This window comes from Eptesicus fuscus, chromosome 4, assembly GCF_027574615.1.
Source record: "Eptesicus fuscus isolate TK198812 chromosome 4, DD_ASM_mEF_20220401, whole genome shotgun sequence".
Taxonomy (NCBI): Eukaryota; Metazoa; Chordata; class Mammalia; order Chiroptera; family Vespertilionidae; genus Eptesicus; species Eptesicus fuscus.
Genome location: NC_072476.1, coordinates 104,852,503 through 104,871,455, shown reverse-complemented (window position 1 = coordinate 104,871,455; position 18,953 = coordinate 104,852,503). Strand labels below are relative to the sequence as shown.

Here is an 18,953-nt window from a genome sequence, read left to right as displayed (position 1 = left end):
GAATGTGAATAACATATATGTGCAATTGTGGAAAAACTAATAGAACAAATACCCATATATGCCTGTCACACACCTAAAGAAATAGATTACCAGTGACTTAAAGGTTCTCGCTTACCCCTCTCTGCTCAGTCCTCCTCTCCCTACCTCCCTAAGGCATCGCTATCTTGCCTTTTGTATTAATAATTTCCTTGTTTTTCTGTATCTGTCTATTCCCTGTGTCTTTGTTTCCAAATAAAAATTTGTAGTTTCATTTTGACTATTTTGGGCCCTTTATATAAATAGTGCATATAGAATATATTCTTCCATGGATTGTCTTTTTTACTCAAAATTATGGTTTTGAATTTCATTCATGCTGATGTAGGTGGCATTTTTATTGCTGTTTCCAACTGTTTCTTATGTAATTAAGGAAAATTTAAGAAGATCATACTACCTTGAAAAAAGATGATTCTTGCAGTTAGTTATGTGTAGAGTAGATGGCTGAACTAAGGAGCTAAGAGGCTTACTCGCATAAATTGTACAAAATTGGAAAGTTAAACACACTACGGAATCACATAGAATGTTCCAAAACAAAATCCAAGTAATTTGATTGCATGATGTAACCTATTTTCATCTCTGTTCCTCTCTGTTAGACAAAAAAAATATATCAAGAAGCAAATGCTTTGTAGTTCTTTTTTAGTATAGCCTTGTTAATTTGCTCAATTCTGAGCTAAATGTTCACTGTAAAGGAAAATGGAAGATGTTTGTACACAGATGTATATTTTTTAAAAATATATTTTTATTGATTTCAGAGATGAAGGGAGAGGGAGAGACAGAAACATCAATGAGAGAGAATCATTGATTAGCTGCCTTCTGCACGCCCCCGACTGGGGATCCCACAGATGTATTTTGAGAAGCGCTTGGGATTGCCATTATTGATACCATGTTTCCGGCTTCACAAAGAGTAATTACAGAATAAACTTCATTCCTTATATTCATGCAGGCCTGGTCTTAATGAGAAGCATAGTTGTTGTTTATTTTTTATATGTTTTTATTGATTTTAGAGAGAGAAGAAGGGAGAGGTAGAGAGAGGGATACATTGATCAGTTGCCTTCTGTACACACCCTGCCCTGGGATGGAGTCTGCAACTTTGGTATATGCCCTGACCGGGAATCAAATCAGTGACCTTTCAGTGCACAGGACAACACTCAGCCAACTGAGCCACACTGGCCGGGGCAAGGCACACTTGTTTTGTGTCAATAAAGGCCTTTGTCTTTAGGAGATTGTAGGAAGCAAGTATCCATATTAAAGAATCTATGATAAAAGGTTCTTGATTATGTCCAAGGTCTTAATTTGGTTAGAGCAAAATTTTTCATTTTCTTTATAGGTGAAAATAAATAATGATTTTAATTATGAATTTTACAACAGTAGCTGGTCTTATGTAAAACAAACATCCACAGTGACTTCATCATCTACAAGGAAACGCTCCTTTTTAGGATTTTCATCATCTTCTTCTTCCTCATACAATGGTAATTCAAATTACATGGAAAATCAGAAGAAAAAGGTTAGTATGAAATAAGTTAACTTCTCCATATTTTACCAGTTTAGTTATTTGTAACATTGACAAAAGTGTTTACCAAAAGGATCAGCTTTCATTTTTTAAATAGGGCAATAGTATCTTCCTCAAAGAGAAAATACATTTCTTTAAAAGGTATGATCTCCTCTTGTTAATTCTCTTTGGTATGTTTATTTGTACTTTCATTTTTCCATTAAAGTATTTGTACTTATTTGAAAATCTAAAGAAAAGCTTACTTTCAAATCTTCTAGTTAAAACTTTCCTAAATTTCTCATCCATGATTACTGATGATACTATTTTAAGTGTTATAATTATAATTTTAAAAATCCAATTAATATATGCTCCCTAAATGCTAATTATAGAAAAGATTTAATATACTTTATTACTTTTGAGATACCAAAATTTTCACATAAGGAAGTTAAAAGACTTAAGATACTTTGTTGTTTTGAAACATCAAAACTTTCATCTCAGGCAATCTAAACAGTTGACATGAATTGTACTGCTTGATACACACTTATTGCTGAAAAAAATTTCAGGCTGATCATCATTTATAATCTGCATATTTTATCTCATTCTTAAAGTAAGTAACTTGATTAATAAATCACACAAGAAAGGTATAAAAGTATATTTTATTGGTTTTATGACTAAGAAGCTGTGGAAATATGAGCTATAAAAACATTGGCCATATCCATATTGTTCACATAAGTGAGGATTTGGTATAAGATAGATCGTTCTTGAACATCATCAAAAGATGCTTAGGAAGTAATTAAAAGACCTCATTGTAAAGTGGCTTAATTTATAAATGCTTCAGTATGGGAGATCATTATAGGGCCACCCTAAGATGTGGACCCTAAGGACACATTATTTTATATACTTATTTGTGAAATTATCTAGCATTTAATGAAGTTGGTTCTCTTTTTGTAGTTGACAAACTACATTAACAACTTGGTCATGGGTTTTAAAGGTCATGTATAAAAGAAGATACCATGACATCCCTCAGGTATTATTCCTATTTGGGATTGCTTCAAGTGAGTGGGCCCAGAAGAGACCTTGTCATGCAGCAGAATTAAACTTCATATTGACTGGGTGGAAGGTGGCAGCTGAGGAAGAGGCAGTTGATGGAGACATTGGACAGGGAACTATGACCATTACCTTTTCATCTTCCACCTAAAACTCCTTTTACTGTTTCCTCTTCCCACAGAGTTATCAATTGTTGGTTCTTCAGAACACTGTGGAAGTGGCTCAGTTCATCAATAACAATCCGGAATTTTTACAACTCGCTGAGCCGTTCTGGAGGGAACTCTCCTACCTCCCCTCTCTGTACGACTACAGCGCCTACAGACAATTAATCGAAAAGTATGGGACACATTTTCTGCAGTCTGGATCCTTAGGAGGAGAGTACAAAGTTCTCTTTTATGTGGACACAGAAAAAATGAAACAAAGTGGTAGGGTATTTTAAAAAATTTTATGTAAAAGCATTTCGGGGATTGTAATGGGGAATAACATGGAGTTAAACTTTAAAGCTCTAAAATAAGACAAATAGAAATTAAATTACAAAGGCACCCCAAATGGCACGAATCCATTACATTTTACTCAAAATCTTACAGGCTTTAAGAAAAGCCTGCCTACTCTTTTAGTGCCCTGAAATGTGAGTTAATCCATTATCATCATCGGTTATCTAGAGAGGATGTGGACTGGGTTTTTAGAACATCTTTCAACCTTTCCCATTTCTCAGATTACATATTATTCCTCAATGGAAGCTAATGAGGAATTGACCATTATTACAGAAATCAATGTTTTGTTTTGTATTTTTTTAAGTGTGGAATTTTTTGTTTGTTTTTTTTTAAAATATGTTTTTATTGATTTCAGAGAGGAAGGGAGGGGGAGAGAGAGATAGAAACATCAGCGATGAGAGAGAATCATTGATCGGCTGCCTCCTGCATGCCCCACACTGGGGAGCCAGCCTGCAACCAGGCATGTGCCCTGACCGGGAATTGAACCGTGACCTCCTGGTTCATAGGTCAATGCTCAACCACTGAGCTACGCTAGCTGGGCCAAGTTACATGCTTTAGCAATGACCCTCACTGTTACCCAGTGAGACAGCCACTCTAGTTCTTGTCCCACAGACTGAGAAATGGAGACCTATGAAAGAGTATATATATTGGTCGTAAGAATGTCTAACTGGCTCCAGAGCCAACTTAGTTTTTTCCTTCTGCTACGCGTCTGATAGGAATGCCTTGTTTTTGCTGGAATCAGAGCATGCCACTGAGTTCGCATTTTGCAGATTCTCACCAGATGCCCCGATGTGGGAAGGGAGAGAGTGGTGTCTTCGTATCCACGCTCCCTCTCCAGAGACCTTTTGGCCTTGGTTTACTATAATGTTCCCAGGAAAGCCTGTCCCTTCCCAACTTTGCCCTTAAGCTGATGCCCACACCTCCTTCTTCATTCCAAGCATCCTCAGGATGCTTCTTATCAGTCAAGATGCCCTTATAACCTCGGAGGGGAGTCAGACTCCTTTTCTTAAAAAAACACGTTTAAATATTTCATTAAAGCAGCATTTAAAAAATGGTAGGCAGCACAGTCCGTTTACTATTCTATAACAAGAAATAATTAATAAATAGCTGCTACTAAACTATGGTGGTAACATTAGGTTTAAAATTTGATCCTGCAGGATTCAGGTCAGGTGTCTACTTGATATACCCGTCATTAGGAAATCATGTGCAAATGTCCCCGATTGTCTCATTATATTTTTACCAGAGAGAATGCAAGGCAGTTTCCCAGACTTACAGTAGTTTCAGGGTGAGTGAGAGTAAGACTTCTCATGATGAGTTTCAGGGTGAGTGAGAGTAAGACTTCTTCATGAGTTCAGAGGAGGTCTTGTGGTCTCTCTTGGGGGTGAACTGCCATATTTTCCTGTTTCCATTGCCTAGTTTTTTCCTTTGGGCTTGATTTTTACCAATTAACATTTAAGTAATATTGGAAGTTTCCTGACTTCACAGGTTGGAAATAAATTGCACAAGCACAGGTTTTTGTAGCATCGACAGAGACAATATTTCCTTGGAAAATTAATCTAGAAAATGACTTGATCTAAAATCAGGTTTACTGCCTTTTTTTTTTTTTTTAGCACTTAAAAGAAATGGAGAGAATGTTTTTAAAGCTTTTCAAGTTGGTAAAATTATTCTTTTGAGTAAAATCTCCTGGGATATAATACAGGGTGGGGGCAAAAGTAGGTTTACAGTTGTGAGTACATAAAACACAGTTTATTCTTATATTATTATTTATTAGTTATTGTATTATTTTCCATGTAAACAACTGTAACCTTACTTTTGCCCCACCCTGTATATGCCCCCAATTGTTCTTTAAGAAATATTGAGGTTATTATGTTTAATAAAATTATATAAGAAAAACATCTTTCCACACTTTATTATTGGTCCTCATTTAAAAAAAATAAAGGCATTGGATAGTGAGTGGTAATTTTCACATACTAAGGTTCTGAGTCAGGGGAAGGAGATGTTAGAAACTAGCGATGTTAAAGATGGAGAGACAAAGGCTGCAGAACTAGCGTTTTAGGAATTAATTGCTGAAGAACCAGAATCCAGCTTTTGGGGTCTCCAGGAGATGGCTGGAGGCCATCACAGTCTACTTTTGTCGATTTGCTTTATGCCCGAAAAGCTGACTATGGATGGGTGAAACGTATCACTCCTTGGGGTATTTACCTTCTGCTCCATCTGCTGTTTCATGTAGAAATCACCAGCACCTCCTTCTCTCTCTGGTCAAAATTAATAGGAGCCAATATTGGCACAACCATTTGAAAGTAAGTGTAGACTCTGTTCCTTTGTTTAATATCAGACATAAGTCAAATACCCCCTTTTTGACCCTTCACTCTTATAGAGCACTGGAAATGTCCATATCATGTCACTCTTGATTAGACGGGCTCAATAGTAGGAAACATCCTCTGATCCTCACACCTGGCTACGTCTCAAAGGTCTTCAGCAAATACAGAAACTAAGCACCTTTTAATTTTCCCCAACAGGTGTTAGTTCAATAAATATGAAGGGATGTTCATCCGAAAGTGCCAACTATGTGTTTGCTCAATATTCTTCAAGCAAATGCAAGGAGCTGCAAGATGCTTTAAAATGGGCTTCAGGTAAATGAGAAGCTGGCAGTATGCACTACAGGCTTCACCTCCATCCCTCTCTGGTTCATTCTTGGTCACCAAAGTCCTTTGACATTTTAGCAGGTGTCCCATAAGGGACATTGGTCATAACTGATGAACCTACATTGACACATTATTATCACCCAAAGTCCACAGTTCACCAGAGGGTTCATTCCTGCTATTGTACCTTCTCTGGGTTTGAGCAAATGTATAATGCCTTGTATCCAGCATTAGAGTGTCCTAGATAATAACGTCACTGCCCTAACACCCCTCTGCTCCACATCTCCCTCTCTCCCACTGCCCACCCCTGGCAACCACTGATTGTTTTTGTTGTTGTTGTTTTTTTTACTGTTTCCATGGTTTTGCCTTTTCCAGAATGTCATACAGTTGGACGGGTTGTGTTTTCATACTTGATAGATGTTTCACGCTTATGTTCTCATTTTCATTTGTGGATCCTGACTTCATTCATTTAATTTCTCCTTGTGCAGGGACTCAGAGCAACGTGTTGCGAGGGGACCCGTTTGTCAGAGGAGGCCGTTCAGGCTTGGTGTCTGGCCTTAGTTTCCTGGAGCTGGACAACCCTGCTGGAAACCAGAAGCGGTATTCCTCCTGGGCGGGATCCGTGCCCGATCTGCCCCAGGTCATAAAACAGAAGGTGCGTGATGCCCCGCTTACAAGCAGCAGAAAGCGGTCCTGTTGCTTGGCACTGGGGAAGTGAGATTAAATCAAGGTGGTTAAACAGGGAAGGCTGTGGTTAGCGTTTTCTGAAGTTCAGTTTATGTTCTGTATGAGAAAAGGAATGCATACATAATCATAAGAAACAGAAGGTTTGTTATCTTGCCTGTCCATATTTCAGTTGTAATGATAAAATGTCTTGTCAATCCCAAGAGAAATTAATGAAAAAATTTGCATTTTGAGCTTTTGCCCTAAATTGGATTGTTTTCCTTGTCCCCTCATTCAGAGGAGCTACAGATTCTCGCAAGAGGAAGGCATTCAGGCTCATTTTATTCGTCAAGGAGCTAGGCAAAATTACACAATAAAAAGACTACAGGGTTTATGGGGCGAAATGTGGTTAGGGACACAACACTAAAAATTTAATCTGTGACACTCATTTAAAAAATATATAGAGAGACACCAAAAAATAAAAAACAAAACAAAATAAAAGCCAGCAGCACAGTTTTATACATGCTCAACTGTTAAGAAGTGCGTCTACTGTAATGAATGTGGCCCTTTACCTAGGAAAATGTGGCAGGCTGGGTGACGGAGCAGTTACAGCTTGTGAATGGTTGTAAAGTGGAAGGAGAACAATCAGAAGTGACAGACAGCTTTGACACGGGATGTGGATGGGTGTAGTTTACCACATAGGCAGTGAACTGGATGGATGTTTGAGGTGTGTGTTTGTGCGTTTTGTGTATTCCTGTGTGGTTTGGTTCAGGCGTGTGCAGTTGTTCGTGCTCACCTGGTGTTTCTTGTGGACAAAATTGTACGTAAGCAAAAAGCAAAATGTGTGTGGTAGGCTTATATTATTTCTTACTATGACCATCTCAATGGAAGAAATTCATATTTTTAAAACAAATGTTATAGCAGAATTGATTCTACGAGCTGTTCCCTGCCATGGGTGTCAAGCAATGTCCAGGTGAAATTGACCTTCAGAGATTAAGAAACCTGGACACATGATATAAACTCAAAAACTACAATCACTTCTCAGGTTGCCCCCCAACACTATATTGTACCCACTTGCCTCCTAATAAGCGTGATGGGGGAGGGGGAAGTTTTCCCAGGAACTCTCATCTCAAAGTGCCACTCGTTAAGAGTCAATGTGGCCTATTTTCATTGTCAGTATCCCATACAAATCATCAAAAATCCTGAATTGTTGATTAGGGAAGAACAGAGATTCTTTTTCATTCTCAACTCTGCACTTTTCCAATAGGACAGTAGTTGTCACAGTTAGCTGTGCTAATTTATTAGCTGCACAGGACAGGAACAGAGAGAGTAGAGGCATGTTATAGCTATACAGCCGTATGATGCCATCCGGTTCCGAAGAGCTTGGGCAGAGATTGGGGAAATGTGACCAATTCTCCGAGTAAATCTTAGTTGTGTGCTGCAGGCAGCTTGTAGTGACTCTCCCCAAAGCCAGCGATACGCATCCCTTCCCAGTTCTGTGCTCTGTGTCATGGAGGTAGCCTGTGATCAGCCATGGTGCCAGCAGTTACACCGATTTACAAATCAGAGCCTTCTTATTCCTGAGTGAGCAGATTGTTAAAACTTAGCCAGCACCCCTGTGGTCTCGAAGCATCGGACATATCCAACACAGAGCAACAATGCAAATCTGTTTTAAATTTCTTCAGAGAGAAAGAGGGATGGTCTCCTCTCTGCGGCAGGACATTTAACTTTAACTTTAATTGCACGTGCTCTTACTGTAACATAAGTGCACCTCCTTTTCCTCTATGTATTGTCTTCAAAACAACCTTTCAATAACTAGGAAATAGATGTCCCGTTGGTTTTAAGAATTTTATACATGCACACAAGATACAAAAAATATTTCTTCTCTATCTGGTCCTAATATTCCCTAGATTTCTCTTGCAAGGAAAGTGAATTATTTTCTCTTTTTATTTGAACAAGAAATGATTGGAATTAACATAAGTGTTTCCATGGGGATTGAGCTTAAGTGCCCCCCCCCCAAAAAAAATACAAAAATACTGTGGCCTAAAACCCTGGCTTGTGCCTGGGATGTCTTTCCCTGTGCAGCTGACACCTTTGTATGAGCTGGTGAAGGAGGTCCCCTGCGCCGCGGTGAAAAGACTCTACCTGAGACGGGCTCTGGAGGAATACCTGGATGAGTCCGACCCCTGCCACTGCCAGCCCTGCCGGAACGGGGGCCTCGCCGTGGTGGAGGGCACCATGTGCCAGTGCCACTGCAAGCCATACACGTTCGGTGCGGCCTGCGAGTACGGAGTCCTTGTGGGGGACGAAGCAGGTCAGTGCGCTCACTGTTCTCTAGTTATGCTGGACTCATGGAAAGGGGGACTCCCTTCCCTCCAGGCCCTGAGACTGCGCTTCTTGGTGTATGGAGAGGAGGAAATCTCACCAGGCATTTAAAATATATATATATTTTTATTGATTTCAGAGAGGAAGGGAGAGGGAGAGAGAGATAGAAACAGCAAAGATGAGAGAGAATCATCTATCTGCTGCCTCCTGGAGACTGAGCCCACAACCCGGGGATGTGCCCTGACTAGGAATCAAACCGGGACCGCCTGATTCATAGGTCAATGCTCAACCACTGAGCCATGCCAGTAGGACTCACCAGGCATTTTAATTCAGTATCTCCCACTCTCATCCATGTCCGGATGGTAGACCCTGGGGTCAAGGCTCTTTTCTGTGTCTGTTTTTCTGTCTGAGTTAACAGACCCAACATGCCTGCCACCATTCCCCATCTGCCATCAGACTAGCTTAGTGCCCCAAACACCTCCCATCCTTCCATTTTCGTCTAGAAAGTTTCTGTCATAACCCAGGTCTGTGGGGGTTGGGCTTGCACTGCCTAACCTCTCTGCTGGCCAGCTCCTTGAAACATCTCTGCTTCTGTTTTGTATTATGTCCCGCCCATCAGCTATTCGAGGGTGCTTGTTGAGCATCTACTGTGTGCCTGGTGCTTTAAGCACTTAGAACAGGGCTCTGTGAAGTTACTTTATGAGTAGGCCACACATGAGACAACTTGTGTATATTTGTCTTCATATTTACTTATATGTCTCTCTCCTCTAGAACAGTGGTCGCCAACCTTTCGGACCTCATGGACCACCGGTTGGTGACCGCGGCTCTAGAAAGCTCTTTTCTTAAGATCAGGACTTGATTTTTTTCTTTATTTCCAGAGCCTGACATAGAGCCTGATTTTATAGAAGTCACTTATTAAATGTTTGATACATGAATAAACACATGACTAAACTATGGTTGCTTATAGACAAGCATCAGGAAGGCATCTTTGCCCCCAAATGTCTCCCCTACTGGCCTTCCTGGTAAATTCAAATTCCACCCCTGACTCTTCCCTTTGTGGTTTGGATTTTCAGTCATTTGATAAAAGTGGGAGCGCTCCCTGCTGGTGAGGAATGGAGTAGCAATCATAATATATCAAGCTATTATTACCCTTTATTAATCTACTCAGGGGACTACTTTATTAACTCAGTTTTTAGTGATGGAAGAAAGCGTAAGGAAGATCATGGGAAACTATTATACAAATTAGTTTAGTTTTGATGTGTGGAACTGAGAAGTGGGGGGTGTGATAGGGGGCAAAGAGGGATATAGGTTGCACAGTAGAAATAGCTAAGGTCCAGTAAACACACCCACTTATTATCGGAAAACAATGCTTTGGGGAATGGTGTCTGAGATCAGTTTCTAACTAGTAAAGCAAAGTTCTTAGAATATGGTACAAGCTCCCCCCTGGCTCCCCCAAGGAATGCGATGGGGGAAACACTAAAAGAACTGTGAGTCGTGCATCAGCCCGGAGGTGGAAGGTGCCAGGGTTGGTTGAGGAAGTGCCTAGTGTAGAATTGGAGAAGGATGCTAATAGGAGGGAAAAGCAGTTCATCTGCTTACACACTTCCTGACTTTACACAGTGCCAGCCCTGGGGTTGGCAGCCTGGAGTACCAGTACATTGTGTCCTTCTCATGCCCTATCACTGCTTTAACAAGAGCAACTTACTCGCTTTATTGAGAGACCGTGGGGTGATGAAAAGAACCTGAACTCAGTCGTAAGACACAGTCACAGTCTGGATGTGGCTCTTGGCAGCCATTATAGCACTGGGCATGGCATTCAACCACTTTGTGTCAGATTCCACACCTTTCAAACAAAAATGGTGACTGACCTCCTGCCCACCTGGCTTCATTCTTGTGAGAAGTAAATAAAGGATGGAATGTACGTGGAAGTGCTTTGAAAAGGTTGTAAAATGATAAACACATTTAAGATATTGTTGCAAGAAGTTTGTTAATGCAGCCATGGTATGGACAACCCTGGTTAGTGTGCAGAGTCCGCTGGCCATTGTAGAGGACTCAGTAATAACGCCAAAGGTAGTAAGTCCCTGATCATCCCCTCCTCCAAGGACCACTGAGCAGGCAGTTTCGCAGTGAGCTCTGAATCTCCCTCTGCAAGTACTTTCTGACCTTCCTCTTATCTTCCAGGAAAGGTGGATGGAGGTTGGAACTGCTGGTCCTCTTGGAGCCCCTGTGTTGAAGGAAGGAGAACAAGGCGTCGAGAATGCAATAACCCGCCTCCCAGTGGGGGTGGGGAGTCCTGTATTGGAGAAACGTCGGAGAGCAGGCGGTGTGGAGAGGAAGACGAGGAGCTGAATAATCTTCGGTAAGGGGGACCAGACCTCCTGGCCATCAGTTGTGTGGACTATGTGATTGCTGCTACTAGATGATTTGAACGTGAAATACCCATTTTTTTTATCGATGGCTGCTTTGCCCTTTAGCACAGGGGTCAGTTGAAGGATGGAGGCCTGGCCTGGCCACCTTGCACTCATGTTTCAAGTTTTCCTGACACATCGTTATAAAAGGCTGGGGAGCTGGGAGGCAGCCTGGCCCCATCGATAAGAGCGGCAGTGTTGACATCAAGTAGATTGGCCACCTCCGTGCTGTGTGACCCTGGGCAAGGTCCTTGCCACACCTCTAAAATTAAGATCTTCATAGTAGATAAAGTGGTAATAGGATATAGGTAAGATTAAGCCTGGCACAGAGTAAGTATTCAATAATAGGTGTATGATTTTTCAGATATACCACTCCTTATTTATTTTTTTATTTAGGATGAACCATAAGGCCAGATGCTTGAGATGGCTAATATGTTTTTTTAAAAAGTCAAACAATTTTTACTGAGGGAATAGCACGTTGTGATTCCTTCCACTGCCTTAGTCCCTCCTGAATTGGAGTCAGAATCTTTAAGTTAGCCCCTTTCCTCAATGCACAGCTGTCTTCTCAGTCAGCCCAGGATTCTTTCAGTTGGGATTCTCTGATCTCCACTTGAATAGGGACATACTTTAAAAAGTCCCCACCCGTAATCTTCGGGATCCAATTGCTTTAAGCAGTTTAAGTTCCTAGAAGTTAAATTGTGGCAAATATATCACCGTTTTGGCAAAGGATCTAAAATCTCAATCATTTCTGATATTGAAACATCTTACCTCCAATCTTTACTCATGAGCCTGGCAAAAAATATCGCAGTTCTCATGGTCACCACCGCAATCAAAGAGCATGACCTGTGTCTCATGTCAGCACCCGAGAAGGTGAACATCTCCACGGTCATTTCACATTCACTTCCTGTTGCCAGGACTTGCAGATACTCTCTCAAAGATGTCTAGTTGATGAATCGCACCCCCGGGTCAGCGTTTTTCTTTCTTTTTTTTTTTTTTTTAAATATATTTTATTGATTTTTTACAGAGAGGAAGAGAGAGGGATAGAGAGCTAGAAACATCGATGAGAGAGAAACATCGATCAGCTGCCTCTTGCACACCCCCTATTGGGGATGTGCCCGCAACCAAGGTACATGCCCTTGACCGGAATCGAACCTGGGACCCTTGAGTCCGAAGGCCGACACTCTATCCACTGAGCCAAACCGGTTTCGGCGGGTCAGCGTTTTTCTATGCCACTCCCCACAGTGTTCACCTCTTCCAATCAGGGATTGCCAACAAGTTCTAGTCAGATAATGTGAAGGTCATGGGAGTGGAAGAAAGGGTGAACCTTGGGTGTCTGGAGGTGTGATGCCTCATTCCCAGGTCTTCGCTGCCTCCTCATCTCACGTAAGCAATGCCTCTTGACGGAGGAAGGTGGGAAGCATGTGGGATTTGGTGAGCAGAGATCATGGGCCTCAGGGTGGGTGCCTCTGGGAAGAGGAGGTCCCTCAGGAGGCCGCTGCCCGCTGGATCGCCTCCCCTGCCTTTAGACATAAAGCTTGATGGGAAGGGGCACCCTAAGGAAGGCACTGGAGGGATTTTCACTCTTCTTGGTGCTCAGAGGAGGAAAAATGTCCTCCTCCTCAGGATGCAGAGGAAAATGATGAAGACGTCCCATTTCGGAGTTTCCTCCGAAGGTGGCAAGAGCCTGAGGATCTGAGTCCAGAAGGAGGCCGCACTCAGGCCATTTCTAATGCTTTCCCTCAGGTTCCGTGTCTCTGCAGTGCAGGCAATAGTGGCAATACACGGACCTCAGAGGCACTATTGGAAACATTGCTTCCTGGTGGCTGTCATTGCTGTCACTATTATGAGCTCCCTCTAGAGTTTGCCTTGTGAGAAGTAGAAAGAGCGGATTTTTAAGAGCCTGACTAATTAGACATGAATCCAGCCCTGATATTTTTTCCTCTATAATCTTGGACAACTTATTCAAACTCTCCAAGCCTTTGTTTGCTCCACTTGTCTCATAGGTTACAGTGAACTGAGGCAACACACATCCGGAGAGTGACTGCCAAGAGCCCAGACACATAGCACATGCTCAATCAACATATATTTAATGGTATCCTCTTATTTATCATTCATTCTTTCACTTAATCCTCACCACAGGATATTTTTTTCCGTTGATTTTTATTTTTATTTTATTTAAAAAAATATATATTTTTATTGATTTCAGGGAGGAAGGAAGAGGGAGAGAGACTTATTTATTTATTTTTAATATATTTTATTGATTTTTTTACAGAGAGGAAGAGAGAGGGATAGAGAGTTAGAAACATAGATCAGCTGCCTCTTGCACACCCCCTACTGGGGATGTGCCCGCAACCAAGGTACATGCCCTTGACCGGAATCGAACCTGGGACCCTTGAGTCCACAGGCCGACGCTCTAACCACTGAGCCAAGCCTGTTTCGGTGGGAGAGAGATTTAGAAACAACCATGATGAGAGAGAATTATGTTTTGACTGCTTTCTGCACACTTTCTACTGAGGATCGAGCCTACAACCCGAGCATGTGCCCTTGACCAGAATCAAACCCAGGACCCTTCAGTCCACAGGCTGACGCTCTATCCACTGAACCAAACCAGCTAGGGCTGGGTACTTTATTTTTAATATAGAATTAATTCTGTGTTAAAAGAATTTCAGAACCAACCAGAAGGAGAAAAAGTAGGTCTGAGACAGGTGACCTCTGAAAGTTTCATAAATAGGTGTGTTGTCCAAAGAATGATTTTCCTTTCTGCTGTTTTTTTCCCCTCTACTACTGACCACTTAACTATCTTTTGCAAGCCTGAGTTTATGTTTGAGTTTTCTATCACAGGTTGTGATCAGATATTTGATCCTGACAATGACAAAAATATCACATTAATATACTTACATGAAAACAATCCTTTCAGAAGCAAATAAAAAATTTGCCGTGGTGCAAAATATTGATTATATTATGGAAATTCATCACATTAATTATATTTTGTTTTCTTTCTCTTCCAGATTGCTTGAGCCCCATTGTTTTCCTTGGCCTTCAGGTCCAAAGGAATTCTGTCCACCACCCCCTGCATTGGACAACGGATTTGTTCAAGTTGGTTATGAGATATATATATTTCTCCTTTACACATACTCTTTGCGTCAAGTTCTGCACCTCCACTGTTGTCGTAATCCATGTTCTTCCTCCACAAGGAAACAGAGCTAAACATATTTTATGTGTCATCTTAGTTTTAGTGATGAGAGTTTTAGACTTTTGTTCTTTGGCCGAAGGTGATTAGAATTCTGCAGAAGTCAGTACATCTTCTGTGGCAAGGTAAATCAATATTGCCACCCAATGAATTAGAAATGCAGTCATGCCAGAGGGCAGCTAAACATTTCCATTCCCACTAAAATAGGAATCTATAAGCAAGGTCTTCAACATGAGGACTTCCCCTATTCTTGCACTGAAAGAAGTCTTTATTTTTTTATTTTATTTTTTAAAAATATATTTTTATTCATTTCAGAGAGGATGGGAAAGGAAGAGAGAGATAGAAACATCAATGATGAGAGAGAATCACTGATCGGCTGCCTCCTGCACAACCCACACTGAGGACTGAGCCCATAATCAGGGCATGTGCTCTTGACCGGAATCAAACCTGGGACCCTTGAGTCTGCAGGTCGACGCTCTATCCACGGAGCCAAACCATCCAGGGCAAGAAGTCTTTAAAAAAAGTCTCATAAATATGGAGTCTGGGATAAAGTATTAGGTTTATTCCAGGAGCCAATCAATTAGTGAGTGTTGGTGAGATATGGGTCATTGTTCTTTAGGCAATTTTCTTATTCAGTAAGGGACACAGGTCAGCTGTTACTTGTCATTCTCAGGAATCTTCCTGGCTTGGGGACTCTGAATTTGTGCCCTTCTCACTCCTTGTCATGATGAGGCTTGGGCCCCAGACTCAGTGAAGCCTCCTTTTGGCTCACACAGGAGATGTTGTTCATCAGCGTTCTCTGTGGCCAGCCTTGCTTTCTCCACAAACGATTTTGCTTCACAGGGTCCAGGCCCTAGAACATACATACACTGAGATTTTGCTCAAATTTTCCCAAATGTAGGCAATGTTGGAAGGTGGAAGAACAGTGTGTGTGTGTGTGTGTGTGTGTGTGTGTGTGTGTGTGTAGAGAGAGAGGGACCTAGTATGACTAACACTCATTTTGTCCCACTGCAGTGAACATAGTCCATGAAGTTCCTGAAGGTAGCACATGTTCAAAAAATGAGGCCAAGCAGACTATTATCCTTTAGCAAATGCTGAGGCTGCTGTCCCAAACTCCCAATACATGTGCTGCCCTGTAAGGAGCTGGTGGTTCCAAACATTGCCCTGTGTACGGGCTACGTCACAGCTACCCAGAACCACAACGCTAGAGATGGCTGCTTGCCTCTGTCTTCCCATTTTTTTGCATTCGTAGCTTTAGGCTAGGTCCCGAGAGTCTATATTTTTCTAAATTGCTACTAACAGTTCTGAAATAGAGCCAGGTTTACACAGTGTTGAACTTGACCTTGCTATATGGGATTCCCGTTTGTAGGGAAAAGCAGATCCAGTGTCCATCCCCATTTTCTTCAAACCTCCACACCAATCTGAGCCTCTGTTTCCTACCAACGTCCATGATGGAGCCAGACTGGGCCAGGCCTGGCAATGAGAAGAAGGAGGCACCAAGGAATCTTGTTCTTATGCCTACAGCATAGTTGGTCCAGCTCCAAGCCCTCTCCCAGGCTGGTTTCTTTACCGTACCTTTGGTGGAAGAGATCAGCAGGATAAGAAAAGGAACCCAGAGAGACCCCAAACAAGCATGACTGCCCACCTGAAGCTCAGACTTCAAATTCTCCTGTGCTTCACAAAGAAAGCGCACCTCCTGGCATTGTAGGCTAACGACATGCCCTGGAGTCTGACCCAGCCCAGCAGCACTTTCCTTACAGGGTGGGGTGGGAGAAGGTCAACATTATGCTTCCCCCTGTTGATTTTTGGAAGAAACTTAAACTTCCATTAACACGCTAAAAGGATTTCAACCTGTCAGTTCACACCAGCATTCGTCAGGCAGTATTGCCCATGAAAAGCCCTTAACACCTTTCTATGAAGGGTTGACTGACAAGGATGTTTCCCAAATCTGATAAGAAACTGACTTTATGTGGGAAAGAGCCTACTTGGGCAGTGTGTACTAACGTACTTTTAGTACAATTTTTACTACAGAGAACAATCAATAAATTATAGTACAGTGGAATTACTGGCTTTATTTCCATTGATGGTGGGATCAGTGTTGTTGGCTAGGACTATATAAACAGGAAAATGCTTTTATAGACAATTTTTAAATCAGCTATTTGAATGAAGGTTGCCTGATGATTCAAAGAAGGCATGGTTTATAGACCAAATATATCTAAAGAAACATTGTATTAATGCAAACTGGGCATACTCTTTCTCTCTGTTGTATTTCTGTCTAGAATGAAGATACCACGTTTCCTGTTGGGAAAAACATTGTCTATACCTGCAGGGAAGGATACTCTCTGGTTGGAGACCCTGTTGCCAGATGTGGAGATGACTTACAGTGGCTCACCGGGGAAAGGCATTGTCAGAGTGAGTGGCCTCGGCCGTTGTATAAAATTTAAGAGGAGATAATAATGTGCAAGAGAATGAATCAAGATAATCGCTTACCGTGTGTGCCATGTCTTGACCTCCCTTTTCTGAAAGGCTCCTATGACCCTGTCTGAGTTTCAGGAGGGCCTTGAAAAAGCCCTCAGCATTTTCTAGCTGATGGAGCTCCTGGTAGGTGTGGCACATGTTGTGATTTTAACGTTTCCTGGACATATTGGAATTGGCCAGGAAGCTCAGATCTGGCTAAGACCATCAGGACATCCTGTGAAGTTCAATGAGTAGGTGTGTACCACAATCAATCTACTTCCTTAGGTGCTTTGGATCCTATTCTGTTCAGATATAGGAATCTTGTCACCTTAACATTACTCTGGCCTCCATCTCAGTTGTGCTGCCGTATAAGTTTGTTCTCAGATGCACGGACATAGTGTAGGGTTATAATTTTTCTATATCAGTTGGTCTGTGCAAAGCAAGAAATACTGTAGTGAGCAAATGCACATTTTTTCTCTTGGGTATATAGTGCAATTTCTGATTTAAATTTAAAACATGCTACCATCTTCCATGTGATCATACAATTTACATCCCTACCAGAATCTGAGAAGTTAAAGTTGCTCTGTATTGTCACCCACACTTGATAGCATTTATCTTTAAATTCTTTTTAGCTATACTTGGCATACAGTGATATCTTATTTTTTAACTTGTATTTTTAAATATTTTTTTCCCTGAGGCATAGTGATGTTAAGCCTGTTTCACATGTTTATTGGCCATTTGGATATCCTCTTTGGTGAAGGGGCAGTCTAATCTTTTGTCCATTTTTTAAGATTTGTCTGTCTTTTTCTTATTGGTGTGTAGGACCTCTCATTTCTGTCTGTCTCTTTCTCTGTCTGTCTCTTTCTCTGTCTCTCTGTGAAATCCTTGAGCAGAAATTACTGAAAAGGAATATGAACATTCCTTAGCTAGGAGTAATAAAGCCCAAAATTGGTTCTATGAAAAGATTAATCCAATACTTATGCTTGAAGAGCTTCTTTTCCTTTATTGTGAGTTTACTGGTGAAAAATCACTCCAGTCTTTGTTCATCTTAAAATGCCTTCATTTTATCTTCATTTTTGAAGGATATTTTTATTGGGTAAGGAATTATAAGTTAGCACTTATTTTCTTTAAACCCTTTGAAGATTTCATTACATTGCCTCTAACTTCACTGTTTTCTAGTGATGTCAGTTCTTAAACTTACTGTTTCTCCTTTGAAATCATATCTTTTCTGTGTGTCTGCTTTTAAGATTTTTTGTGTGTCTTTGTTTTTCTGAAGCAACTCTGCTCCCATGTGCTTTGGTGTGATTTTCTTTGTCTCATGCTGGATGATACTCAAAGCAGTTCTTGAACTTGTGCTATAATGTTCTCTGACAATTTTAGAAAATTCTTGACCATGTGTCCTAAAATATTGCCTCTGTCCCAGTCTTGCTCATCTCTCCTCTTGAGACACAAATGATACATTTTTAGACTATCTATATTATGTATGTTATTTTCTTTGTTTTATATCATTTTCCCTCTCCCTGTTTCATTCTAAATATTTTCTATTGACCTATCTTAAAGTTAGTTAATTCTTTGTACAGTTATATATTATGTGCTTTTAAGAGGTCTATTGAGTTCTTAGTTTTATTTTCCAATTCTAGATATTCCATTTATCTACTTTTTTATACTTTCTAATTCTCTGTTGAAATTATCCATATTGTAATTTATTCCCCCACTCCCAACATGTGAATCATAGTTATTTCTAGGTCCACGTTCATTAATCCCCTTATCTGGATCTGCTGTGGGTTTGCTTCTATAGTCTTTTTAAATTTTGGTCAAATCTTATTTATTTATTTATTTATTTATAAGAGAAAGTTTACTTAGAAATTTACAGAGGTAGGAAAGTGAGCCAGCTGGGCATGGAATCAGGAGACAAGTTATACAGGAAAAGGAAGGACCCCTGGAGCTCAGGAGGGGAAGGCAAAGGGAAGGGGAAAAAGTGGGCGTGCTCCCAGGAGGGAGAGCCAGTTGGGAATTCTTATCATTTTAAATGTTAAATGAGTTTTGATTGAATGCCAGACTTTATGTGTGAAAATTAGAGAAACGACTTGAGGCTCTGGACGATGTTATCTTCCTGGAGAGAAGATTCAGTTCTGTGTCTGGCAAGCAGTGAGGCTGGTTCATGCCCAGTTTACCTTTGTTCCTAGTGCGTGGCCATTAATC

General features: G+C 41.1%; 1 protein-coding gene across 1 annotated transcript in view; it reads left to right on the top strand.

The window, feature by feature from the left end:
- Window positions 1-18,953, top strand: part of C7 (complement C7) — a 42,812-nt gene that overhangs the window by 14,360 nt on the left and 9,499 nt on the right. The window contains exons 7-14 of the mRNA XM_028131278.2: window positions 1,364-1,540; window positions 2,754-2,997; window positions 5,586-5,699; window positions 6,197-6,363; window positions 8,457-8,685; window positions 10,878-11,055; window positions 14,113-14,200; window positions 16,574-16,706. Coding sequence (XP_027987079.2) covers window positions 1,364-1,540; window positions 2,754-2,997; window positions 5,586-5,699; window positions 6,197-6,363; window positions 8,457-8,685; window positions 10,878-11,055; window positions 14,113-14,200; window positions 16,574-16,706 — 1,330 coding nt within the window. The remainder of the gene's footprint in view (window positions 1-1,363; window positions 1,541-2,753; window positions 2,998-5,585; window positions 5,700-6,196; window positions 6,364-8,456; window positions 8,686-10,877; window positions 11,056-14,112; window positions 14,201-16,573; window positions 16,707-18,953) is intronic.